Source organism: Stegostoma tigrinum, chromosome 5 (genome assembly GCF_030684315.1).
Source record: "Stegostoma tigrinum isolate sSteTig4 chromosome 5, sSteTig4.hap1, whole genome shotgun sequence".
NCBI classification, from domain to species: Eukaryota; Metazoa; Chordata; class Chondrichthyes; order Orectolobiformes; family Stegostomatidae; genus Stegostoma; species Stegostoma tigrinum.
The window spans coordinates 105,577,879-105,605,319 of NC_081358.1; the positions used below are offsets into that span (position 1 = coordinate 105,577,879).

At 42.3% G+C, this 27,441-nt stretch overlaps 1 protein-coding gene across 4 annotated transcripts in view; it reads right to left on the reverse strand.

Moving 5' to 3' along the window:
* Positions 1–27,441, reverse strand: part of fam135b (family with sequence similarity 135 member B) — a 365,288-nt gene that overhangs the window by 25,243 nt on the left and 312,604 nt on the right. For all 4 annotated transcript variants that reach the window (XM_048529329.2, XM_048529327.2, XM_048529330.2 and 1 more), the window contains one exon: positions 19,083–19,180. In XM_048529329.2, the coding sequence (XP_048385286.1) occupies positions 19,083–19,180 (98 nt within the window). The remainder of the gene's footprint in view (positions 1–19,082; positions 19,181–27,441) is intronic.

The window sequence follows — 27,441 nt, forward strand, 5'->3', positions numbered from 1 at the left end:
GCAGGTCTAGTATCAGCTGTGACAAGAGAAATAGAGTTCATACTAAGTCCAATGGCTATTCTTTTGGAACGGAAGAAGCTTATCTCTCCACAGATGCTGCCAGACCTGCTGTGTTTCTCCAGAATCTCCTCATGGTATTCAAAAATCTATGGTCAGGTGTCAAAATAGGAAATGCCAGAGAAACTTAGCAGGTCTGGTATCAGCTGTGACAAGAGAAATAGATTTAATACTAAGTCCAATGGCCATTCTTTTGGAACGGAAGAAGCTTATCTCTCCACAGATGCTGCCAGACCTGCTGTGTTTCTCTGGCATTTCCTATTTTTATTTTGATTTCCAGCATCTGCTGTATTTTGCTTTCATTTAGATTCTGGAGATCGTTCTCTAGATACTGCTATTTCACTTCTGGATTTGAACTGTACTTGACACTGAGGTCTTTGACCAAAGTTTTGGTTATTCATCCTAAGCACACCTTCATTGCTCAGTTTTTGTGTTTCTCTTGACTTCGCTGAGCAACTGGCGATATTCTTCTGCGTTAATAATGTCACATTAATGTATTGTAAGTGGTTGCTGTCCTTGCATGAATAAACTATGAATAAACTAGGAATTAGGTAATTACTTCTAAAACACTAATATTAATGCTCATAAAATGTGGCAAAGAAAAAATTCAGACACAGGCCCAAGTAATATTTTTGTTCCGGTTTAATTTAGTTCTCTCCATAAAATTGCTACGAAAGCTTTTCAGCAGTTTTCTATACCTCTGGCCACAGCAGCCTCGGCTCCCAGTTTAAGCATTCCTCAGTTTAAGCCACTAGTATTTCAACAACAATGATCACCAAGTAGATATTCTGGAGGTGAGCTTACTTGCCAGCAAGGATTACCAAATAAGTGTGCAGCATTTTCCCTCAGGAGATTAAATAACTAGTGTGCGCATCAAAATGAGTTAGATCACATATTTATAATAAAACAAACTTGAAGTATTGAATGAAAAATTAGATGTTTTTGGAACGGGGACTTACTGTTGAGGTCAGCAACCCAGGACCCAGTGCTTCTCAGCCACAACTAACCACCTTCACTCTATCGTCCCAGTCCAGCGATTCTTTCCCACTTGAGATAAAATGTTAATTACCTTTGGTACCCATTCATAACGTTTGCTTCAGTGATTTTCCCTGATAAGTTATTCCACAGTGCTATTATGCTTTGAGTAAAAAAGTTCCACTTCAATGCACTCATTCTCATTTCAAATTTGTTTCCTTGATACTTCTGATACTTTGCTATTTGTAATCTTGAAAGGTTCGATCTGGTCAAGTCAGGAGTTATTTTGCAATGAAAATAAACCTTGGTGGCATTTTCATGAGATGATCAATTGTTATCTTGGAAGAAGAAATGTAAGGAGTAAATAATTAATTATATATCAGTTGTATTGTTCTCTTTTTCTTCTTCATTTTCTCAAGGTGTCAATTCACAAATACACAGTTGCATGCAACTTTTCAATGTCGCGAGTATTTTGCCTTTTCATTATGAATGACAGCACGTACTGTGGGGCATATCTCTCTTCTTTCCAAAGAGAAAACAACAGTCCAGAATCAACTATTAATGACCTTTTTATAGATGAGCAGCCCTTAGTACCCCTTTACAATGATCAACTATTGATCATCTTTTGTTGCTTGTATTTTGAACTCCTAAAATGTACAAAGAGGTCAGGGGCTTTTAAAACTATTCATTCAGCTGCATATACTGATTTATCCAACTTCCCCCTGTGCACTGCCCGCTTCCTCTCAGTAATCAAGCCAGCTCTCACTCAAGCTCCTTTCACTGTTCCCTTGAATCTGTGTTTCTGTCTGGTCTCCCTTGAATCCATTAGACCACGTTCCTCCTCTACTAATCTCAACACAACAAAACTGTTGAGAACTTAACTAGTTTATAGGCTCCTGCATGTTATCATTGATACTTCTCCTCAGATTCCCATTCCTTTTAAAACTGGTATTATCACCAACTCTTCAGTGCTCAGTTCTTGCAAGCTATTACCTCAGTTCCCATGTCCCTTCCTCTCCACTTGGCCTCTGACTTCCTCCGAAATGTGAGAGGTGAAGTAAAATAAGAGCAATTGCCCTTGACATCAATGCAACATTTCACCTAGTATGTGATCAAGTCCCTTTAACAATGGGAATCAAATGAAACCTCTCTGCTGACCGGACCCTTAACTAGAAGAAAAGGAAGATGTTTGAGGCTTTTGGAGGTCAATAATGTGAGCCGCAGGGACCTTACAGCGAGAGTTCCTCAGGACAGTATTCTTGGCTTGGCCATCCTCAGTGCCTTCATCCATCATAGTATCAGAAATGAATGTTCACTGATGAATGTATCATATCCAGCACAATTCATGATTCCTCAGGTACTGAAACAATCCATGTTCATTTTCAGCAAAACTCACATAACACAGTCTTAGGCTGAGAAGTAGCAAGTAACATTCATGCACAAGTACCAGGTAATGACCATCTCAGTGAGAAAGAGTCTACTGATTGTTCTTGGAGTTCAATGGCATTGTCTCCACTCAATTCCTCACTGTTACCTTCCTGGAGCTTGTCAGTGACCTGAAATTGGATCGGGATGGATAACTTTCCACTTGATGGGTGGGGCATCACAAGAATTAAGAAACTCCAAACTACCCCAGACGTGGCAACCTACTTAATTGGTACCTCATTCACCCCCTTTAACATTCACTCCCTTCACCACTTAAGCACAGTGGCAGCAGTGAGCACTATCTATAAGAAGCACTGAAGGAACTCACTAAGGCTCCTTCCACAACACCTTTGAAAAGTACAACCTCCACTAAGGGCAGAAGGGGCACAGGAACCCAATCCTTACAGGTCCCCCTCCAAGGCATACACTACCCTGATTTGGGACTTCATTGCCATTCCCTGGATCTCCCCTAATTACTAAACATCTCCCTATACCTCAAGGACTGCAGCTGTTCAAGAAGGTAGCTCATCCTTCTTCAGTACAATTTGGAATGAGCAATAAACATTAGTCTAGCCAGCAATACTCTCAACTCATGAGGGCATGTCTAAGAAAAAATCCTTGGCCACGTTGTCAATTCTCCAACCCATACCATTCTCTCTGTCTTGTTTTTGTCTCTCTCTTGGAATCAAAATGACTTCAGGAAAAATCTAAATAAATGACATGACCACAGTGCATTTTCCTTCTCTTTTCACTTCTGCAACCTCTGACACAGTCAACTCCATCTTTTTCCTTAGTGCCTTTCACTTCAGAATGTCTGCCATCACTTACAAGCAGTCACTGATGTAATGGCTCCTACAGACCACTGGTCTATAAGAAGAGTGAGTATAAGTTGACCTTTGTAGCCTCATGTGTCCTACGTTTACATGGTAGAAATCTGCGATTGAATCGCAAAGTGCTGCAAATCAAAAGCTAGTCGATGAGTACTGCAAAGAAAGTTAATATTTCAGCATAGCTGTTGGATCATTCATCAGTTCATCATCTTCACTTCTCTTATGGGTGTTGACCTTTTATTCTTTCATGGTATGTAGGTGCCCTGGCAAGATTAATATTTATTGTCTATCCCTGATTGCCTTTGAACGGAGTGGTTTTCTTGGGCATATCAGGAGACAGCTTAAGAGTTAACCAAATCGCTTCAAGTCGAGAGTTGCAGATGGGTCAGACAATTTGAAGACAGCACCTTTAGTTCTTGAAAGGCAATGGAGGTGGCGCAGTGCCATAGTGGTTAGCACTGCTGCCTCACAGCACCAGGGACTCAGGTTCAATTCCAACCTCAGGTGACTGTGTGGAGTTTGCACATTCTCCGTGTGTCTGCATGGGTTTCCTCCAGTTTCTTCCCACAGTCCAAAGATGTCCTGGTTTGGGTGGACTGGCCATGCTAAATTGCCCATAGTGTTCAAGGTTATGCAGAGTAGGGTTATGCAGGATAGGTCTGGGTGGGGAGCTCTGAGGGTTGGATTGGGCTGAAAGGCCTGTTTTCACTCTGTAGGAATTCTATAATCTGGTGAACCAGATGAGATTTTACGAAAGCCAACGGCAGTTTCATGGTTATCATCACTAAATCTCGCTTTTATTTCCAGACGTATTCATTACAGCATTAGTCTTCTGAGATACTAATTCCCTGACATTATCACTTCCCTGTTCTTCCTGTTGTTACTTTAACTTACGTCAGCAATCTCGTTTGCATAGTTCAAAGAATTCAGAAAAGCTTACAGTTTTGCTTCCAAGAATACTTTGTTTACTTTTGACAAAGGCTAAGGTAGCAAGGAAGCTCAAATAATCTACAGATGTTTGACAAGCACAGAGTTGGATAGATTATCCTGTAGCTTTTAGGACTGCTTTATGGATTTCCTCACTTTAAAGCATTATTCCTGAGAACTGCTCTGACAGGAGCAGTCAATCTCAGATTCTTTTCCTGAACTTTTAAAAGAACTTGAGTAGTTTATTTAGTTCTGATGATAATCAAACTTTTCTAACTCCTGAAACAAACCCTGGGCTGGATTTTATGAGCATGTCCTGTCCCTCCACAGAAAAGTCAGTTGTGTGCCAGCCGACTTAGCTCCCAGATACCCTATGGCAGTAATGTACGAAAAGTAGCAAAAACTGTCTCAGGGTGTGAATTCCACTCCTGAAGGAAGTAAGTCCCGACCCAGAGAGAAAGAAGAGATAACAAAGTGTGGAGCTGGATGAACACAGCACGCCAAGCAGCATCTGAGGAGCACAAAAGCTGACATTTTGGGCCTCGACCCTTCATCACCCTTTTCTGATGAAGGGTCTAGGCCCCAAACATCAGCTTTTGTGCTCCTAAGATGCTGCTTGGCCCGCTGTGTTCATCCAGCTCCACACTTTGCATTCTCGGATTCTCCAGCATCTGCAGTTCCCATTATCCCAGAGAGAAAGAAGTTGGAAAATCCATCTCAGGCAACCAGCTTGTAACTGATGTCCATTTCAAGCCCACTGACTCCCACAGCTACCTGGAATACACCTCCTCCCACCCACCCTCCTGCAAAAATTCCATCCCCTATTCCTAATTCCTCCGCCTCCGCCGCATCTGCTCCCACGATAAAACATTCCACTCCCGCACATCCCAGATGTCCAAGTTCTTCAAGGACCGCAACTTCCCCCCCCCAGTGATCGAGAACGCCCTTGACCGCGTCTCCCGCATTTCCCGCAACACTTCCCTCACACCCCGCCCCCGCCACAACCGCCCCAAGAGGATCCCCCTCGTTCTCACACACCACGCCACCAACCTCCGGATACAACGCATCATCCTCCGACACTTCGCCATCTACAATCCGACCCCACCACCCAAGACATTTTTCCATCCCCACCCCTGTCTGCTTTCCGGAGAGACCACTCTCTCCGTGACTCCCTTGTTCGCTCCACACTGCCCTCCAACCCCACCACACCCGGCACCTTCCCCTGTAACCGCAGGAAATGCTACAATTGCCCCCACACCTCCTCCCTCACCCCTATCCCAGGCCCCAAGATGACATTCCACATTAAGCAGAGGTTCACCTGCACATCTGCCAATGTGGTATACTGCATCCACTGTACCCGGTGTGGCTTCCTCTACATTGGGGAAACCAAGCAGAGGCTTGGGGACCGCTTTGCAGAACACCTCCGCTCAGTTCGCAATAAACAACTGCACCTCCCAGTCGCAAACCATTTCCACTCCCCCTCCCATTCTTTAGATGACATGTCCATCATGGGCCTCCTGCAGTGCCACAATGATGCCACCCGAAGGTTGCAGGAACAGCAACTCATATTCCGCCTGGGAACCCTGCAGCCTAATGGTATCAATGTGGTCTTCACCAGTTTCAAAATCTCCCCTTCCCCCACCGCATCCCTAAACCAGCCCAGTTCGTCCCCTCCCCCCACTGCACCACACAACCAGCCCAGCTCTTCCCCTCCACCCACTGCATCCCAAAACCAGTCCAACCTGTCTCTGCCTCCCCAACCTGTTCTTCCTCTCATCCATCCCTTCCTCCCACCCCAAGCCGCACCCCCATCTAACTACTAACCTCATCCCACCTCCTTGACCTGTCCGTCTTCCCTGGGCTGACCTATCCCCTCCCTACCTCCCCACCTATAATCTCTCCACCTATCTTCTTTTTTCTCCATCTTCGGTCCGCCTCCCCCTCTCTCCCTATTTATTCCAGAACCCTCACCCCCTCACCCTCTCTGATGAAGGGTCTAGGCCCGTAACGTCAGCTTTTGTGCTCCTGAGATGCTGCTTCGCCTGCTGTGTTCATCCAGCCTCATATTTTATGATCTTGGATTCTCCAGCATCTGCAGTTCCCACTATCTTGGAAAATGCAGTCGGCTAGAAGCTCAACCGCCTCAACAGCGCCATGATCAAGTGGTGGCCATGGCTGAAATTACAAGCAGTCCCTGAGAAGTCAAAAGTCACACAACAACAGGTCATAGTCCAACAGGTTTATTTCACATCATAAGCTTTCAAAGCACAGCCCATTTATCAGCCATTTCACCTGATGAAGGGGCTATGCTCCAAAAGCTTGTGTTTTCAAATAAACCTATTGGACTATAATCTGGTGTTGTGTGACTTCTGACTTTGTACACCCCAGTCCAACACCGGCACCTCCACATGTTGAGGAGAAGAAAGTTGGAGCCCAAGTTTGGCATTTACTGATGGGCCACATTGTGCAAACTCAGTGAGAGATAGTAAGCAGTGTGGGAAACAGGGTTAGAGAAGCTGGAGGAAGGGGCGGTTAAATTTTGACTTTGTGGTGGTGGAGTGATCCCTCCAATTTTCACAGGGTGTGTCTTTAAAGGAAGTTCTCCCTTTCCTACATGACAGTAGTCTGCACAGAATAACTGCCAGGTTATCTACCTTGCCTCCATTTACCTATCCCACACAAAAAAGGCAGGTGCAGAATGAGACTCTATTCAAATGGAGAACAACTGCATAAAGCTATTGAACAGAGTGATATGAGGAGTTCTTCATCCTGAAAACAGTTGGCATCCAAGTTCACTGGGAAGTAGAGAAGGTAATTAAGATGCTGGCCATGATTTCAAAGGGAATGGAATATTAAACTTGGGAGGCTTTGCTAAAACTATACCAGACACTTGTCAGACTATAGTTAGAATGCTGGGAGAGAGATAATGGGAACTGCAGATGCTGGGGAATCCAAGATAACAAAGTGTGGAGCTGGATGAACACAGCAGGCCAAGCAGCATCTCGGGAGCACAAAAGCTGACATTTCGGGCATAAAGCTCCGATGAAGGGTCTAGGCCCGAAACGTCAGCTTTTGTGCTCCTGAGATACTGCTTGGCTGCTGTGTTCATCCAGCTTCACACTTTGTTAGCTGGAATGCTGGGAACAATTTTAGTCCCTTACCTTAGGAAGGATATACTGGCTTTAGAGGCAGACCAGACAAAGCTCACTGGGCTGATACCAGGTATGTAGGAACTGCCTTATGAAGGAAAAGTTGAGTAGGTTGGGCTTGCACTCACTGGTATTTAGAAGAATGACAGGGGATCTTATTGGAACCTGCAGGAGATTCAGGGGATTTGGCAGGGTAGTTGACGAACAATTGTTTCTCCTTGTGTAAGTATTTAGGAACAGAAGGTCCAATCTCAGAATATGGGGTCCCCCTACCTCAAAATAAACACAGATGACAAATTTCTTCTCCGAGGGCAGTGAATCTGTGGAATTTTGTGTCATAGAGGGCTGTTGAGGCAGTGGTCTTTAAACATATTTAAAGCTGAGATAGATAGATCTTTCAATCAGGGAATCAAAGGTAAAAGGGAAAAGGTGGTAAAGTGGAGAGGAAGGTTATCAGATCATCCGTGAGTTCATTGAATAATTTCATGTGAGGGGCTAAATGGGCTACTTTTGCACTTATGTCTTATTGTCTTACTTAGTGGTCAATAAGGGCCTCAAAGGATCTAAGGGTTGATGGATTGGCTGATGGCATTTCTGCTGACTATGAGATCAGAGATGAGTTGGGGGTGAGAAAGGTCACCACATTATTTTACACCTTCATTGCAGCAGCTTCAATCGTAAAGTCCAACTCCGCGATTCAATAACATCATTTTTGAAGCCATAAAGCAAGAAGTACTCAACAGGGTTCACAACATCCACTGATGAAGAAACAGATTTAACGTTTCAGGTCTTTGGTCATTTAAGTTGCCCCCCTTTGTAATGCACATCTTGGATAGCTGTTCTCGGTACTGACTGTGGCTACAACAAGCATTTCACTCCAGATTTCAGTCCTTGGCTTGGAGTGTAAATTGGAACATGTCCTGGCTCCCCAAACCCAACCTGGGAAAAAGTTGACCCTGGAGGTTGGATTTTCATATTAGGGAGATGGTGCTATCTGGGAGGAGGTCAAACGACCCCAGCATGGGAGTGCAGGCTGCCAGCTGCAGAGGCAGGTTGGGAGAAAGACCTGCCTCAGTGCTACCACACTGTATAACTACAACAAAAAGAATAAAAACGCAAGGAACATCTCCTCAGCTCCTGGTGCTTCACAGTGCCTATGCCAACTTAATACCAATTCATGGTTCCCAAATAGAAACTACTGAACATACACCTGCAGTGTGAACCACAGATGGAACTCAGGACCCATGCAGAAATGGGACAAAATTATTTTCAACTGAATAAAGTTTGAGGCTTGTGTATAGAATTCAGTATATTGAAAAAAGAATAGTCATGCATAAAATCCCTTTTACAATCATTACATTCCTTCAGCTAGATGGAGCTTTATAACAATAAATGTTCAATGCAATGTACAATTCCCTCATAAACAGATTACTGCCCCACCTGAAAGAGTCTCTTACAATTTATAGCTGTCAATCAAACTGATAAATTGCAGGGACCTTAGTATATTAATGAGCTGTTGCAAAACCAATCATGCAGTGTCAACCCAGTAATGTAAACCCTCATAGTTATGGCAACAGAGTGAACTGGCAAGAAATGATTATGTTTAATACTGCATCACTTTTTTCATATAGTTACAGACCAGAAATTTTAAATATCTTCACAGCTCCCCTTGGCAGACGACTTCTCAACTCTTTTTGAAACTGTTCCTCTTTCCAGTGCCCTCTGATATATTTGACAGCTGCACACAACAGGATGCTTTGGCAGGACCTCTCACTCTCGACAGTTCCAAAAAGAATTGTTGACAGGTGCTTCTGAAAATCCTGACAGTTCAATATTGTCAGAACTGCTGCCAGTTCCATGAGCTTGTCGGCAATTTGTTTATGCACTGTTTTACTATTTTACCTGCTTTAAAAATTTGTCGAGGACTCCTTTCCTCTCTAACGGGTTACCCTGGCTATTCAAACAAGTCTGCAAAGCTCTGACCTGCTCATACCAGAGACAATCTACATAGGTCAGGCGTTACAATCCAGGGCTACTAAATTCCCACTTCAGTGGGGTACGAAGGTAATTTAAATGGCCATTTTCACTATGATGGTGAAACCTGCTGTCATGACAAAATTCTGGTCTTTCGTGTTTACGGAGCTGAGTTCACAAGATACAGGCCAGGATGCTGTTTGACTTATAATCTACTCAGAAAGAAACAAGAATTCAACCAGTCTGCACCCCAACACCCACAACTCAGTGCATTCAGATCCTTCTGTGTCAGATGATTAATTGTTTTGTGGTACTCAACACCACATCATGCCCAGAATTGAATCTGTGTTTTCTTTGTGAAGAATTTACTGACGCAAGTGAAACTTCACCTCCTTTCTGCTTGAATCCATTATGTTAGTGTCCTTCCACCGTTTGATTAAAAGCAGGATTCCACATTTCCAAAACCTGCTCTCAGATCAGCAGCCAAAAAAAATAAAGGATCTGGAGCAGATCAGAGGTTCAAAACAAAATGCCAAGAGTGCGGACGTTAGAGATGAAGCATTGGAAGCAAATTAAATCAACCGTGGAGAAAGTTAGAGGAACATTAGTATTTCCTCTAAGTGAGGAGTGATGAAACCCAGGGCACTTAAAGCAAACGTTTCGGGCCTAGACCCTTATGAAGGATGTTACTACTGATGGAGTTACCTGCACAGGTTTGAGTGGCTAGATTACGTACAGCTGTTCCTTGATCTTCTGTTCCATCTGTATATAAGGCATTTAATTGAAATTTAACAAAATAGACTTGTCCCTGATCTGGAGAGAAAGAAAACACCAGTTACTTATTATTCAAGTCCTTTTATATTCATGAATTTTGTTGTTGTGTATCCTTTCCCTGTAGCCAGTGATCCCTTACTTCAGGTCTTTTGTCTCTTGAACCAATTGATCTGTTGATAAAAATGTAAAACATACAAAAATTGTATCTTGATTGTTAACCTATCTGTTTGCTTTAAGTGAGAGAGAGAGAGAGAGATAATGGGAACTGCAGATGCTGGAGAATCCAAGATAATAAAATGTGAGGCTGGATGAACACAGCAGGCCAAGCAGCATCTCAGGTGCACAAAAGCTGACGTTTCGGGCCTAGACCCTTCAGCTTTTGTGCTCCTGAGATGCTGCTTGGCCTGCTGTGTTCATCCAGCTTCACACTTTGTTATCTTGGATTCTCCAGCATCTGCAGTTCCCATTATCTCTCTCTCTCTCTCTCACTTAAAGCAAACAGATAGGTTAACAATCAAGATACAATTTTTGTATGTTTTACATTTTTATCAACAGATCAATTGGTTCAAGAGACAAAAGACCTGAAGTAAGGGATAACTGGCTACAGGGAAAGGATACACAACAACAAAATTCATGAATATAAAAGGACTTGAATAATAAGTAACTGGTGTTTTCTTTCTCTCCAGATCAGGGACAAGTCTATTTTGTTAAATTTCAATTAAATGCCTTATATACAGATGGAACAGAAGATCAAGGAACAGCTGTACGTAATCTAGCCACTCAAACCTGTACAGGTAACTCCATCAGTAGTAACATCCTTCATAAGCATGTTACTAACATTTGAGAATTCTTGAGCCTACTCTATTACTAATAATGATCTCATCTGGGCCACAATTCCACATTCCTGCCCATTCTCTATTGACATTTTTTAATTAGTGATTGTCTTAACAGTTATCTCCTCCTTAAGTTTATTCAGTGGGCACAACTGAGTACTTCAGTATCTGTGGAATACATATACTAGGCATATGATGGCACCTGCAGGGGGTTTCTCATGTTCTGACCTGCACATGTGTCGTGAATATGGTCCACCAGAGGATACTGGGCTACAGTTTTCGTGATAACACACAGTGTGGAGGAGCTGGATGAACACAGCAGGCCAGGCAGCATCAGAGGAGCAGGAAAGCTGACACTTTGGGTCGGGACCCTTTTTTCTGAAGAAGGGTCCCGACCTGAAACGTCAGCTTTCCTGCTCCTCTGATGCTGCCTGGCCCGTTGTGTTGTGTTCCTTCAGCTCCACACTGTGTTATCTCTGACTCCAGCATTGGCAGTTCTTACTTTCTCCGACAGTTTTGCGAGTTTTTTTTTCCTTTATTCATCAAGCGGATGAGGGTGTTGCTGGTCAGGCAGCATTTGTCGCCCATCCCTAATTGCCCAGAGGGCAGTTCAAAGTCAACCAAATTGCTGAATTTAGCGTTTCATTTACTGGGAGAACAATTTTCCTCTGCCTTTATCATCCCACACAATTTCTGTAAGATGGGCTTATTTGGGGTCATCACTATGCGTTCCACAGGAAAATGGTATTTCTTCTCAAGGATTCTTCTCGTGCTGTTGTCGGTTTCGGAAGCCTTGAATAAAAATGTATCCCCGCAGAGAGTTTGTGACCACTAGGGAATTATTCTGACGAATTGTAAACTTGCTGAAATGTAAGTCTAATTGTAACTATTAGATGCCACATTCTAAGGTAGATGTGTTTTTAACTCAGAATGATTCAAAAAGGAATCTGTCCAGCAAATGCAAGTTGACCCTTCTGTAGTCCATCATTGTCTAAGCGCTGTCTCACACTACAGAATGTTTTCCAATGGGCAAAGTGTAGGAGATAGAGGGTAAGAAGGAGGTCCTGTCAGCCTCTGTTGCCAAGTCCTATGACACCAGGCTATAGCTTAACAAGCTTTCGTAGTGCTGCTCCTATGTCAGGTGAAGAGAGGAGAAGACATACAGGCACAGAATTTAAAATCAGAGAGATCAAAAGACCAGACAAATGGTGTGAGCGGAGTGTCAACAGGCTGAATAATAAGTCTCTGCAGGTGATCAAGGGTGTCAGGCAGTGTGAGTAGAGTGTCATCAGCTGAATGGAAAGTGAATGCAAAGCTGGCCTCAACTAAGACCTAGGGTTCATGTCATGCGACATGTAACCTCACTGTACTGTACTGTATTTGTAAAATCTTCCTTACTGTCCTGCTTCGACACCATCACCTTGATAACTTGTTATGATCTCTCTACCTTAATTAATTTGTAGAGTTCTTGGATTATTTGTTACTTTGGTTTGACCCTCAGCATTCGACTCTTACACCTATCATGTAATTCCAGTCATTTGATTTGTCTCTTAACACCGCCTTTTTTAAAAAATAATCTCTCTGCCTCAACTAATCAGCTTATAGGTAATTTCTTCACTTTTAACTCAGTTGTTAACACTTTACTCACATTGTCTGACACTCTTGATCACCTGCAGAGACTTATTATTCTGCCTGTCAACACTCTACTCACACCATTTTTATGGTCTTTTGATCTCCCTGATTATAAATTCTGTGCCTGTGTGTCTCCCTCTCATTTCATCTGACAAAGGGGAAATGCTCCAAAAGCTTGTGATTTCAAACAAACACTGTTGGACTATAACCTGGTTTCATGTGACTGCTAAATTTGTACACCTCAGTCCAATACCAGCATCTTGATATCATGGCCAAGTTTTATGATGGGATTAAATTGGCTGTTGTAAAAAGCTCTGTTCTTTGTAAGTTGGAAAACAATATGCCACCTGTTCCCTTCCACTAACAGACATTCTGCTTTGCTTTGAAATGTAAACAGGACAGATTGAAACATTAAACATTGGAACACACGCAAGTCATTCAGTACATCGCAACTGTTCTGCCATCCGTATGATCATCGCTGATTCTCCATCTTCAAGCCACACTTCTTCACACTTATAGTTTCCAGTTGTCTATTTATTTATTGAATATATTCAGTGATTTCACCTTCGCAGCCTTTTCTGGCAGAAAACTGCACAGGTTTGCTACCATCTGAATTATAAACTTGCTCCTCATTCAATCCAAACTGGCAAAAGGTCTATCCAGAGACTGTGACTCCTTGTTCTGGTCCCCTACCAAGGGGAAACATTACCTCTACTCCTAGTCTGTCCAGCCCTGTCAGAATTTGATATGTTTTAATGATATCCTTTCTCAGTCTTCTAAACTCCATTGAATACAGGCCCAGTCCTCCCTGTCTCTGGTCATACAATTGGCCGACCATTCCATGAATCAGTTCTATGAGCCTTTGTTGTGCTCCCTCTATGGGAAGTGTATCTTTTCTCAGATAAGGAGACCAAAACTGCACGCAATACTTTAGATGTGGTCTCACTTATTCCCTATTCAGTCACAGCAATACATCCTTGTTCTTGTACCCAATCTTCCTGCAATGGAGGTCAATATGCCATTTGCCTTCCTAACTGCTTGCTTGCATTCAACAACTAGTGTGGGGACACCCTGATTCCTTTGTACATCAACTTTTCCCAATCTGTCACCATTTCAATAACAGTCTGCCAGTTTGCTTTTCCTACTGAAGCAAACAACTTCACATTTATCCATGCCTCACTACATCTGCCACGAATCAACCCATTTAATTAACTTGCTTAAATTATACTGTAGCCTCTTTACGCCCACCTCACTATTCACACTTACTTTTATATCATCAGTAAACTTGTAAATATTCCATCAAATGGTTGATAAATATTGTGAATAGCTGGGACTCAAGCACTGATCCCTGCAGTACCCTATTCCCAAATGAACTATTTATTCGTTTTCCTTGTTTTCTGTCTGCTAACCAATATTACCACCAATCCCATATGGTTCATTGTGTACCATATCTTGCAGTTTAAACAAAATCATTCTGAAAATCCTAATACACCACATCCACTGATTTTCCCATATCCACTCTGCCTGTACACCTTCAAAATAAACTCCTGTTGGTTTGTCCAACATGATTTGCATTTCATAACTCCACGTTGATTTTCTGTAATACAGTTCGTATTTTCTAATCGTCCTGAAATGACATACTCAATGACAGACTCTAGTATTTTCGCGATTATCGATATTATTCTAACCACTCAGTAATTCATAGTTTCTTCCTTCTCTCCTTTTCTAAATAATGTGGCTCCATTTTCCATCTTCCAACTAGCCAGAATTTTTTTAGAATCTACAAAAATTTAGAAGGCGACAAATGACACATCTGCAATTTCCATGGCCATTTCCTTTAGTATCCTGACATGTATATTATGAGGCCCACAATTTTCTTCAGTACTTATTTTAAAATAAAACTAATTCTTTCAATTCCTCCTTTGCAAAACATCCTTACTTACCCAGCACTTATCAGGAATTATTTGTGTCTTCTTCTGTGAATGTAGTTGTTCAATTCCTGTGCCATTTCCTTGTTCTCCATTATTAACTCTCCTGTTTCAGACTATAAAGGGTGTATATTTGTCTTCACTAATCTTTTTCTTTTCACATAGTTATAGAAGCTCTTACAGACTACTTACACTTGCTGCAAGTTTGCAATTTTTGTTGACATCATATTAATTTAAAGCAATGTAGCTGGAAACTTTTTTAAAACAGCACTTTTAACCATTCTGAATGATTGGTTGGATTTCAAAACCTTCTAATTATTTCAGCTCAACAGATAGTCTATTAATCTAAGAATGGCCGACTATTGGAGAAAACTTTGATGTGATCTCTTATTTGTCTAGAAAACTAATTGGTCCCTAAAGGATTTCACTTAAACTGGAAGGTTTTTTTGTTTTTCCTTCTAGTATCAATCAGAATATGTTTTTAAATTGTGGGTATTATCAACTTGTCAGATCATTATTCTGACTGTTAAAATCATTGAACCAAAGTGTTGTCATGGGGAAACATTAGCCCTACATCTAGTCTGTCCAGCCCTGTCAGAATTTTATAAGTTTCAATGAGATCCTTTCTCAATCTTTTGAACTCCACTGAATACAGGCCCAGTCCTCCCAGTTTCTGATCATACAATTGGCTGACCATTCCATGAAGCAGTTTGATGAGACTTTGTTTCACACCCTCTATGGGAAGTATATCTTTTCTCAGATAAGGAGACCAGAACTGCACGTAATACTCGAGATGTGGTCTCACATATGTTCTGTTCCAGCACTGCAATACACCCTTGTTCTCATACTCAATCTTACAGCATAAGTCCTAAGGACTGTATATATTGTACATACTGAATAAAAGGCTATGCACGAAATAATTAGGAGATTTGAGGGGGCACAGGATCATATGGGCAAACTGATGGGTTATGGAATGGTGGCATGAAGGGGCACGAATTCAACAGAGGAGGTGGTATGAATTTGAGAGCTGGGCTGCTACGTTCTACTTTCTAACCACCTCACCCATATACCTGCCATCTCCTCATAGACTTCAATGCTTGCAAAATATACTGAGAATCTGACTCCCAAGAAAAGAAGAAAGCAAAAGACCCAGGCAAGGTCACACAGTGGGTCGGCTGTGCATTTTGGAATGTACACATATTGGGATTTTCCAGTTATTCCAGACCAGTGCATCTATAATTTGAAATTGTGACCAAGATATTTCGAGACAGTTTGACAGCAGCTGAGCACAAGAGCATAAGGAACGATCCCTGTGGCTGAATGGATAGCTTCAAGGTAAACCCAATACTGGGCCCCAGGGTTCATTTAAAAGAAACAAGTGAGTTACGGGGATAATGGGAACTGCAGATGCCAGAGAATCCAAGATAACAAAATGTGGAGCTGGATGAACACAGCAGGCCAAGCAGCATCTACGGGGAGCTGTTGGGGAACTTACTTAGGAAGAGGATTTACACTGAAGCCAGCCATCAGAAAGACTGTTAAACTGAAGAGAGGCAATGATGATGGAATGACCATTAAAGGCTGAGTTAACAGGCTGGCAGTGGTAATCAATTTGCTAGTGGGTGGCTGGGGAGAATGATGGATATAACTTTAACATTGAGCTGGAATGACCATCCCCCTTCTTTAGTTGTATGTTCAGTACTTTTTTTTACAAATTTAAAAACACCAAACTATTGGCCTTCCCAAGTCTATAAGACTGTTTGTTAGACTTCCAGAAATGCAATTAATGGAGGGCAGGGGTTGGGGGTGGCTATTATTTAACATGTATCAATATGGTGTGCAATGTCAGTACACTTCTGGTTTTGAATAAATTTGGAATGCCACATTGCAAGCTGCATTAGTTCCTAAAAATAGGCATGATGCTCGTGAAATTCTCAGCCTTTATGGAAAGGCATGAAAGAATGGTTTATATTGATTTCCAATTGAAAAGAAGGCAGCACTCCGAACAAAATGTACTCTTCCCCGTTCTTGTAATTTTAAACTAAAGATGTTCTCTGGCTTGCGATTGACAACAAATCAGCAAGAACGAGTACAGTGTAATCTCCTGGCAAAAGCAGTTGCTGACAATTACTCTGCAGTTGTGAAAAAAAAACCCATTTTGAAACTTGTTCTTTTCCTTCTCCTTAGAGGGAAGGAAGAAATGAGTCACAGCTGGGAACTAGTTAATTACGTATGTGTTTCAAAGCTTATATCCTTTCTTTTCAAGCAGGTCCGCACTCAACAATTACAGAGAGTGTATCATTTGCCAAGTGAATTGGATATGATCTATTATGTCCGCCTGGTATTGTCTCTAGAGGGACATGGAGGATCTGCAGGGAAAGGTCGGTAAATCGAGGCAAACATTTTGTGGGGAGAGCATTTTAGACAATCTGTAACGCGAAATGATTTTTATGAGCTATCACTTTATGATGAAGGACATGCTGGCTCACTACAATTTGATGGCAATTCTTCCCAAAGGCATTAGTGCAGTTAATTTCTTTCTTTTAATATATTGCTTTGTCCAACAAAGCATAGCTGCTACAGATCAGTGCACTTATTTCTTAACTTTCTACTATTTTGTTTGCCCAAACTTTGCGTTCGTGAAGAGGAGAAGCAATCCTTAAGTTTAAGAACACTTTTTTCCGCAGGCAATACTGCCCAGGTTAGGTAATGAGAGAGTAGAATGTCGGCTCGCTGTTGCATTCAAAGTGTTGGTCTATTCTAAATGGGCAGGAGGAAGGGAGAAAACATGTAGTTGGATGGGGTAGCAGGGGAGATTTTTTTCAAAAAATGGGAACAGTTGATCCAACAGCACTCATATCACAGACATAACAATTTCAAAGCAGAGACAAAGATCCCAATCACTGATTGTGCCATCAATACTGCTGGATAAACTGCCTTATATCGCACAGGATTGAGGCAAAAAAAACTTTACCAACACTATTGTTGCACTGGAATGTAGTGTTACCAAGCCTGGCAAAAGTGCAACTGGGTGGAATGCTTAACTGTTTGTAAAGAACTCAGTACACAACCTGAACTGCAGCCAAAGTGTAGGAGTGGCTGGGTCAGGAGAAACACATGCCCCATTTATTTGGAAACCTTCTGTAAATCATCATGCCTTATGTCTCTCGCAGATATCCTGAGCTGTCACTTTTATGTGCAAAGTAAAACTGTTTGTACTCTATTCTAACATGTCAGAATGCCCAAGTTCAGGAGATTAGTGGAGTGACACCACTTCCAAAATGATAGAACCTCTCACCTACTTGATGGAGACCACCAAATGAGGCCTAGATTAAAACTGTCCATGCTCAAATTTCACAGCATACCTGCAGGCAACAGCATAAAGAAGCTTCGATCTCATATGATGGGCTTGCATCCGTTTGCACATTTGAAAGCTTGAACGAAGCACCCAGTTCTCCAAGAAAGATTTTACAGAACAGTTTAATACTGTAACAATTTTTGTTGTTCCTTTTCTTGGGCCATAACAGCAAGGTCTTTGTATCATCTTACTTAGGATAGAGTTGAACATTTTATTCAGATGAATTTTTTTTGACATCACATTTTGTAAAGTACATAGCTGCTGGGGATTTTACAAGCTTAGGGACATTGAAGCAACTCTTAGATAGGCATATGGATGATAGTAAAATGTAGGATATGCAGGGTAGTTTGATCTTAGAGTAGGACAATAGGTTGGGATAACATCATGGACTGAAGGGCATGTACTGTGCTGTACTGTTCTGTGTTCTATGTTCCTGTCCCCAGTTGCATTCAGGATAACATATCAATGTGCGGTGCAAACAGTATGCACTTAAAAGAAAACTGAATGAGTGCTGGAATCAGTAGGATGCTTGGTGACTACCTTCCATTTGCCCCTCATCCATCCTAGTTGCTCGCTTCTCACTCAAGCTCATCTTCCTCTCACTTGCTTTCTCCCTCCCTCCCTCCATCCATGATTTTTACACTCCCCTTTCTGATTGCAGAATTCTCCTCTCCCAGACGCTACCTTTTGTACTTGACCAGTGATGTGGTGGCTTGGAATCTGAATATCTCCATTGCCAGTAAGCATGTTAGGGTCACCCTGCATGTAGCTCTGCTTTATCAGTCCAATTTAAATGAGGTTCCAAGCCCAAACCACAGATTTTGACCCAGCGCATATCAGTATCCAGCATTATAAACCTCCATCCAAGATCTCTGATTCTCTTGACACTTCATTATGTTAAGGATATGTGCCTTTTTTTTGCTTTATCCTAAAGAAAAGAAAAACTTTGTTTATCTTCAAAACATTAGGTCTCATTTTGATGTTCCTACAGATGTACCAATAAATAAAAGGAAGATGCACTGAGAACATTATTTAGTGACTTTTAAAAATAGAATCATCCTGCTGAATATGTAATATGGATTGGCTTTATTACAAGCTATGTCTAAACTTTATTTTTGTTTAAACATGTAAATTAAACGATTTTGACTATTTAGTTACATACATGCGTTTTGTTTTCTCGGTTGGAAACATTGCACAAAGTAAGAATTGTGTACATTTACCTTATTCTGGATATTGTCAGATTGTAGAGATGGATATGTTGGATAATTTCATCCAAGAGTCGATCAGTCATTGCATCAAAATCAGCAAAGGTGTCACTCTGCAGTGAAATATTCAAAATAAAGCAAAAGCTGATGTGACCCAGAAAACTGAATCGGAGCACAAAGATTACTATCCATCTCATTTTGAACAGATTGTACCTACATTCAGGAATGTAAACCTAATACCATTTTCTTTACTTTTCACTTTGCCTCTGTTCCTTATAAACTATTATTTATTCACATTTTGCACAACAATGAAATAAATAGCAAAATTCAAAGGTACATTGCATCTCTTTCCTACTCACTCTCTCCAATGCTCCAGACAGTATAAGCTGTAAATTTGACTGTGATAATAATTGTATGTAGGGCTGTTTACCAGAAAATTGTGTTTCATTTATTGCTGGACTTTTCTTTCAACAAAAGACATCACAATCTACTGAATTTATTTACATTCTTAAATTTTTATATGAAACCTACCTGTTGCGGTGTTTCAGAGATAGTAGGAACTGCAGATGCTGGTGAATCTGAGATACAAGGTGTCGAGCTGGATGAACATAGCAGGCCAAGCAGCATCAAAGGAGCAGGAAGGCTGACATTTCAGGCCTAGACCCTTCTACAGAAAATGAAAACTACACCTTGTTATCTCTGTTGCTGTGTTTCTCCTGTTTATTAAATCCTTTGTGCATCTTGTCTCATAAATACCTTTAGCTCCACAGTGATCTCCTCCAGCTATCTCTGCTTGCCTATGGTCTTCCAGAAAAGTCACTCCTCCAACTATCTCTTTTTGAGTGGCAACCATTTTACCTAATTCCTCTGTAAAGTGCTTCAGGGCATTTTGCATTGAAAGATCAGTATAAATACAAACTATGTTGTTAATCCTGTGATCTTTATGAAGTTGAATGTGAGTAATTTTTTTTTCCATCCAGTGAGTAGTTGGGGTCTGGAATGTGTGACCTGGAACTGTGGTGGAGGCAGGTTCAGTTGAGACATTCAAGAGGACAATGAACAATCACTTGAATAAAAATAATGTGGAAGGGGACTGAGGAAAAGTTGGAGGTTGCCACTAGGTATTGAAGATTATTTCAAAGGCTGATGCAGATGTTTAGGGCTGAATGGCCTCCTTCTGCTCCATAACACCTCTGATTCTGTGAATGGTACAGATTAGAATGGAAAGAGTTAATCCAGGAAGTGGCATAGATCATGCTACAGAATTGGAAGAGACGAAGCCTGCTGGGTAATACTTTGAGTTTTATATCAAATAAAGTTACTGAGTGTGTTATAACCGTGGAAAACAGCACTTACTATTTGAGAAATGCCTGAGCATAGCTCTAAGCTATAATACTTTGATCAGTGTTCAGGCTCTTCTGTAAGTCTGACTGTGTATGCTAAGTGGATAAGGAGATGAAACTTGTTGGAATAGATTACTGAGACCAAATAGTCAGACTGTTAATTCTGCAAAGGGGTCAGTTTAAGTGTGTGTTAAGGTTGGGTAGCAGTGAACAGCTATGACCAGAGCTTTTGTGCAAGTGATGGGAAAGGACATTAAGGAAGAGGAAAGTCGTGGTGAATTATTTCCTGACAGGAAACTCAGTTGATCTAGCTTCTAGGAAAGAGACAACAATTGAATTTTGATCACTAACACTGCCTTACAGTGACTTGCTGCTACAGTTTATGATGCTGTCTTGCTGATATACTTGATGTTCGTTGTAAATCAAGATTAAATTGCTTTTCATCTGCTACACATGTATGTAGTTCTGACTGATTTGACAAGAATATATTCAGAGACACAATGATTTACCGACATCTCCACAACCTATTATCTCCATTTCTTGACACAGAAGAATGCTGAACAGCTGGAGCAGATTGCCAGGGAAAGCTGATGAGGACAGGATTTTGGGTTCATTTGAAAAACAGATATAGCAATGTAAAGAATTTGTAATTATGAACCGGCTTTCAGACGGTCTCAGAACAACGAAGTAATTATGAAATGTCGTGATTGAACCATAGAATGATTACAGCACTGGAGCCCGTTCAGGTGAGTCCGTGCTAGCTGCCTGCAAGACAAACTCACACAGCTATAACCTCACCTAACCTTCCTTCACACCCTCTCAATTCGTTGTTGTCCTGAAATATTTTACTTCAGGTGCCTATCCAGTTTCCTTTTGAAAACCCTCTCAGATACAGTCCTCTGGATCCCCACTCACTGAATGAAATTTCCTCTTGTTGCCATTGTTTCTTTTACTAATTGCCATCAATCAGTTCTCTCTGGTTCTCAATCCTCCCAACAACAGAAACAGCTTCTCCCTGTTCACTCAGTCCAGGCTCATGATTTTGAACACCTCGATCAAACCTTTTCCTCACATCAGGAGAATAGTCCCAGCTTCTCCAAACTAGATAAGTTAATAAAGTTCCTCATCCATAGAACCATTCTTGTGAATCTTCTGTGCACCTTCTCTAATAGAACATAGAACATAGAACAGTACAGCACAGAACAGGCCCTTCAGCCCACAATGTTGTGCCAACCATTGATCCTCATGTATGCACCCTCAAATTTCTGTGACCATATACATGTCCAGCAGTCTCTTAAATGACCCCAATGACCTTGCTTCCACAACTGCTGCTGGCAACGCATTCCATGCTCTCACAACTCTCTGCGCAAAGAACCTGCCTCTGACATCCCCTCTATACTTTCCACCAACCAGCTTAAAACTATGACCCCTCGTGCTAGCCATTTCTGCCCTGGGAAATAGTCTCTGGCTATCAACTCTATCTATGCCTCTCATTATCTTGTATACCTCAATTAGGTCCCCTCTCCTCCTCCTTTTCTCCAATGAAAAGAGACCGAGCTCAGTCAACCTCTCTTCATAAGATAAGCCCTCCAGTCCAGGCAGCATCCTGGTAAACCTCCTCTGAACCCTCTCCAAAGCATCCACATCTTTCCTATAATAGGGCGCCCAGAACTGGACGCAGTATTCCAAGTGCGGTCTAACCAAAGTTTTATAGAGCTGCAACAAGATCTCACGACTCTTAAACTCAATCCCCCTGTTAATGAAAGCCAAAACACCATATGCTTTCTTAACAACCCTGACCACTTGGGTGGCCATTTTAAGGGATCTATGTATCTGCACACCAAGATCCCTCTGTTCCTCCACGCTGCCAAGAATCCTATCCTTAATCCTGTACTCAGCTTTCAAATTCGACCTTCCAAAATGCATCACCTCGCATTTATCCAGGTTGAACTCCATCTGCCACCTCTCAGCCCATCTCTGCATCCTGTCAATGTCCCGCTGCAGCCTACAACAGCCCTCTACACTGTCAACGACACCTCCGACCTTTGTGTCGTCTGCAAACTTGCTGACCCATCCTTCAATTCCCTCGTCCAAGTCATTAATAAAAATTACAAACAGTAGAGGCCCAAGGACAGAGCCCTGTGGAACTCCACTCACCACTGACTTCCAGGCAGAATATTTTCCTTCTACTACCACTCGCTGTCTTCTGTTGGCCAGCCAATTCTGTATCCAGACAGCTAAGTTCCCCTGTATCCCATTCCTCCTGACCTTCTGAATGAGCCTACCATGGGGAACCTTATCAAATGCCTTACTGAAGTCCATATACACCACATCCACAGCTCGACCCTCATCAACTTTTCTAGTCACATTCTCAAAAAACTCGATAAGGTTTGTAAGGCATGACCTACCCCTCACAAAGCCGTGTTGACTGTATTTGATCAAGCCATGCTCTTCCAGATGGTCATAAATCTTATCCCTCAGAATCCTTTCTAACACCTTGCAGACGACAGACGTGAGACTTACCGATCTATAATTGCCGGGGATTTCCCTATTTCCTTTCTTGAAGAGAGGAATTACATTTGCCTCTCTCCAGTCCTCAGGTACGACTCCAGTGGAGAGCGAGGATGCAAAGATCTTCGCAAGTGGCGAAGCAATTGCATTTCTCGCTTCCCAAAGCAGCCGAGGACAAATCTGATCCGGGCCTGGCGACTTGTCAATCTTAATGTTTGACAAAATTTTCAGCACATCAGCTTCGTCTATCTCTATCCATTCCAGCATGCACACCTGCTCTTCAAAGGTTTCATTCACTACAAAGTTCGTTTCTTTCGTAAAGACAGAAGCAAAAAACTCATTTAGGGCTTCCCCTACCTCCTCAGGCTCCACACACAAGTTCCCTATGCTATCCCTGATCGGCCCTACTCTTTCTTTGATCATTCTCTTATTCCTCACGTAAGTGTAAAATGCCTTTGTGTTTTCCCGGATTCCTTCTGCCAAGCCTTTCTCGTGAGCCCTCCTGGCTCTCCTCAGACCATTTTGGAGCTCCTTCCTTGCCTGCATGTAATCCTCTCTAGCTGAACTTGACCCTAGCTTCCTCCACCTTATGTAAGCTACCTTCTTCCTTTTCACTAGAAGCTCCACCGCTCTCGTCATCCAAGGTTCCTTAATCTTACCCCTTCTTGCCTGTCTCAGAGGGACATATTTACTCATCACTCACAACAACTGTTCCTTAAACCGTCTCCACATGTCTATAGTTCCCTTACCATGGAACAACTGCTCCCAGTCCATGCTTCCTAACTCATGTCTAATCGCATCATAGTTTCCTCTTCCCCAATTAAATATCCTCCCATTTTGCCTAATCCTCTCCTTCTCCATAGCTTTGTAGAATGTGAGGCAGTTATGGTCACTATCACCAAAATGCTCTCCCACCACAAGATCTGATACCTGCCCCGGCTCGTTTCCGAGCACCAAGTCTAGAATGGCCTCTCCCTTCGTCGGCCTGTCAACGTACTGCGTTAGGAAACCCTCCTGAACACACCTTACAAAAACAGCTCCATTCAAATCTTCTGTTCGAATGCGTTCACAATGTTCCTAAAGTCCAGAACATGACACAATGTTCGCCAGTGCTCTTGCAATCAAATAAACATTGGAAGGCTATAGTTAGTACCTTTGCCATTTCATAAAACCCTATTTATTTTGGTATCTTTGAGTGCATTGTATCTTATCCTGATAACATAAAAGCATACATAACAGGGCCAGGCGCAGGTCCTTTGGCACATCAATCTTCCTCCATTATTCAACAAGATCATGACAGATCTACTATCACAACACCAAAATCCTGTGCCCTTCCCATAATTCTTGGTAACTTTAACTTCGAGAAACCTATTTCTTTCTTAAATATATTAAGAGATGCAGTTTCCACCATCTTCTGTGATTGAGAATGACACAGGTTCACTGTCCTCTGAGTGAAGACATTTCTCTTCATCTGGTCTGAAATAGCCTACTGTATATCCTGAAACTGGGACCCCTTGTCCTAGACGCACTAACCAAGGGAAACATCATCTCTGCATTCAGTCGGTCTCACCTAGAATACAATTCATTTCAATTGGGTCCCCTCTTATCCTTCTAAAGCCCAGTGAATGAGGGCCCAATCATCACAATCTCTCCATATTTGACAAGTCTGCCATCTCAGGAATCAGTCCAACGAACCCATCAATTATTATTTATCAACTTTGACGACAGTCAGCCTTTCTAATGCCTCTCCTTATCAAGTTTTAGTACACTGAGTATCTCAGCCATGTTCTCTATTACCATGATTGAGGGTATCTACATCTTCTGTAAAGATAAATACAAAGTACTCGTTTACCACCCAAGAAACTACAGAAGTTGTTGTGCACAGCCCAAAACATCATGATAGTGAACCTTCTGTCCATGGATTCTGTTTACACAGCTCGCTGTCGAGGAAAGATGGCCAGCATCATCAAAGACCCATTGCACCCGGTAATGGTCTCCCACAACCTCTTCTGTCAGGCAGAAGATATGGAAGCGTGAACACGCACACCAGCAGATTCAGGAACAGCTTCTTCCCGGCTGTTATTAGACTAATGAATCGTCTCTCTACCCTCAAATGTTGCTGATCTTGCTAACATTGATCTTGCCTGTACGCCTCTGTCTAAGTCTTATCAATCCGCACATGTTTGCTTATTGTGATCTGCCTGTGCTGCTCATCAACAAAACTTTTCACTGTACTGTGGTACACATTACAATAAATCATTCATGCCAGTACCTCATTGCATACATCCCTTTTGTTGGTCCTTAATTAACCCCTCCTTTTATTACTCTTTTAGTATTTAGTTATTGATAGAAGAGTTTTGGATTCCTTTTTATGTTAGTTACTTCTCACACTCCCTCTTTGCCTCTCATTTTCTTCAGGCTGATTCTCATTTGTATTATCAGTCTCTCAATTTCTGTTTCATCTTCCTCTCAATTGTTCTTGCCATTCCTCAGCTCTGGTTTTGTCTACAATACCATACCCCTTCCAAGGACAGACCTCAACAAAACCTGAATCACCTTCTTAAAGTCAGATCTTTGCTGACTGATGGTTTTGCCTGTCAGTCTTTGATTCCAATTCACTAAAGTCAGATCTGTTCTCACTTTAGAGATGTTTTGATGAAAGCAGATTCTGATGAAGAGTTACCAGACTCAAAACATTAGCTCTACTTTCTTCCCACAGCTGCTTCCAGACTTGCTAAGTTTCTCCAGCGATTTCTGCCTTTGTATCAGATCTCCAGCTCTTTGTTTTATGCTACTCATCTCAGAGAAAATGGCTCTCTTGCAATTAAGTATTTTAAATCAAAGTTGTTCAGTGCCTTTTATAATAAATAACCTATAGATTAAGGTTCTAAAATCTGCCCTCAAGGGCAGAATCTTTCCAGACCTGAAAGGGCATGGGCTACAGTGAGAAATTTGGTAATATTGGGGGAAATGCTGAGTAACATGCATTTTGACTGAGGCCAAAAAAGCTGTAATTTCCAACCAGGTTCTGGACTTCAAGGTGAGATGCTAATTTGTGAGTGGTAACAGACCTATTGATGAGGGATTCTCTCTCTCTTTAGCTTTCTTATTTCTACATAATCTGGTCTCATTTATATGCAGGGCCCCACTCTCCCTCCCGCTGGATAGTAACTAATTGACATGAATTCCTGGCAGGAACATCCGAGTGGGTCAACAGTAAAGATGGTGGAAACATTGTGCTCTGACACTGTGCTAAATTAATCTCACACCTACAGCATGTGGCAACAGCCTACATGGTGAACACACTGCATTTGCTTAAAATCTGTGGGCACGTTGCAAAGTTGAACAGGAATCGTTTCTCAGTCAACACAAATGCCTGGAAGTGATCATCTCCAATAACACATGTGTCAACCACTGCTCCTCAGTGGTTGACTGGTTCGTCCCCTCCTCCCACTGCACCACACAACCAGCCCAGCTCTTCCCCCCCACCCACTGCATCCCAAAACCAGTCCAACCTGTCTCTGCCTCCCTAACCTGTTCTTCCTCTCACCCATCCCTTCCTCCCACACCAAGCCGCACCCCCATCTACCTACTAACCTCATCCCACCTCCTTGACCTGTCCGTCTTCCCTGAACTGACCTATCCCCTCCCTACCTCCCCACCTATACTCTCCTCTCCACCTATCTTCTTTTCTCTCCATCTTCGGTCCGCCTCCCCCTCTCTCCCTATTTATTCCAGAACCCTCACCCCATCCCCCTCTCTGATGAAGGGTCTAGGCCCGAAACATCAGCTTTTGTGCTCCTGAGATGCTGCTGGGCCTGCTGTGTTCATCCAGCCTCACATTTTATTATCTTGGATTCTCCAGCATCTGCAGTTCCCATTATCACCAGTATATGTAAGCTGGGTGTATTGATCACAGAATCCCTGCAGTGTGGGAACAGGGCCTTTGGCCCAAAAAGTCCACAACGGCCCTCTGGGCATTCCACCCGGCTCCATCCCCGTATAACCCACCTAATCTACATATCCCTGGACTCTACGGGCAATTTAGGATGGCCAATACATCTAGCGTGCACAACCTTGGACTGTCGGAGGAAGCCGGAGCATCCAGAGGAAATCAATGCAGACATGGGGAAATGTGCAAACTCCACTCAGACAGTCACCCATGGATGGAATCAAACCCAGCGCTGTGAAGCAGAAGTGCTAACCACTGAGGCACTGTGCTGCCAATCTTTCACTGGCTGTGAAACCGCTTGGCAAGTGAGCAGTTAGTTTCTGTTCTGACAGGCAAATGCACCTTGCTTTAGTTCAATTGCTGCTTGTTTTCATGTTGGTGAATAAAGGTGAGTGTTTTAAATCATATGAAGTCTTCTCTGGATCTCATGGAGCCACATTGAGCAATGATAAAAATCTGAGCTACATTGTGCATTTGGGAAAGAGCAGCAGTGATTTAGACAGAGTTGTATAATTGGATGTGGCTAAGGATGTGAGGGGTTTCATCGATGGGAGATGCCTCATTACCT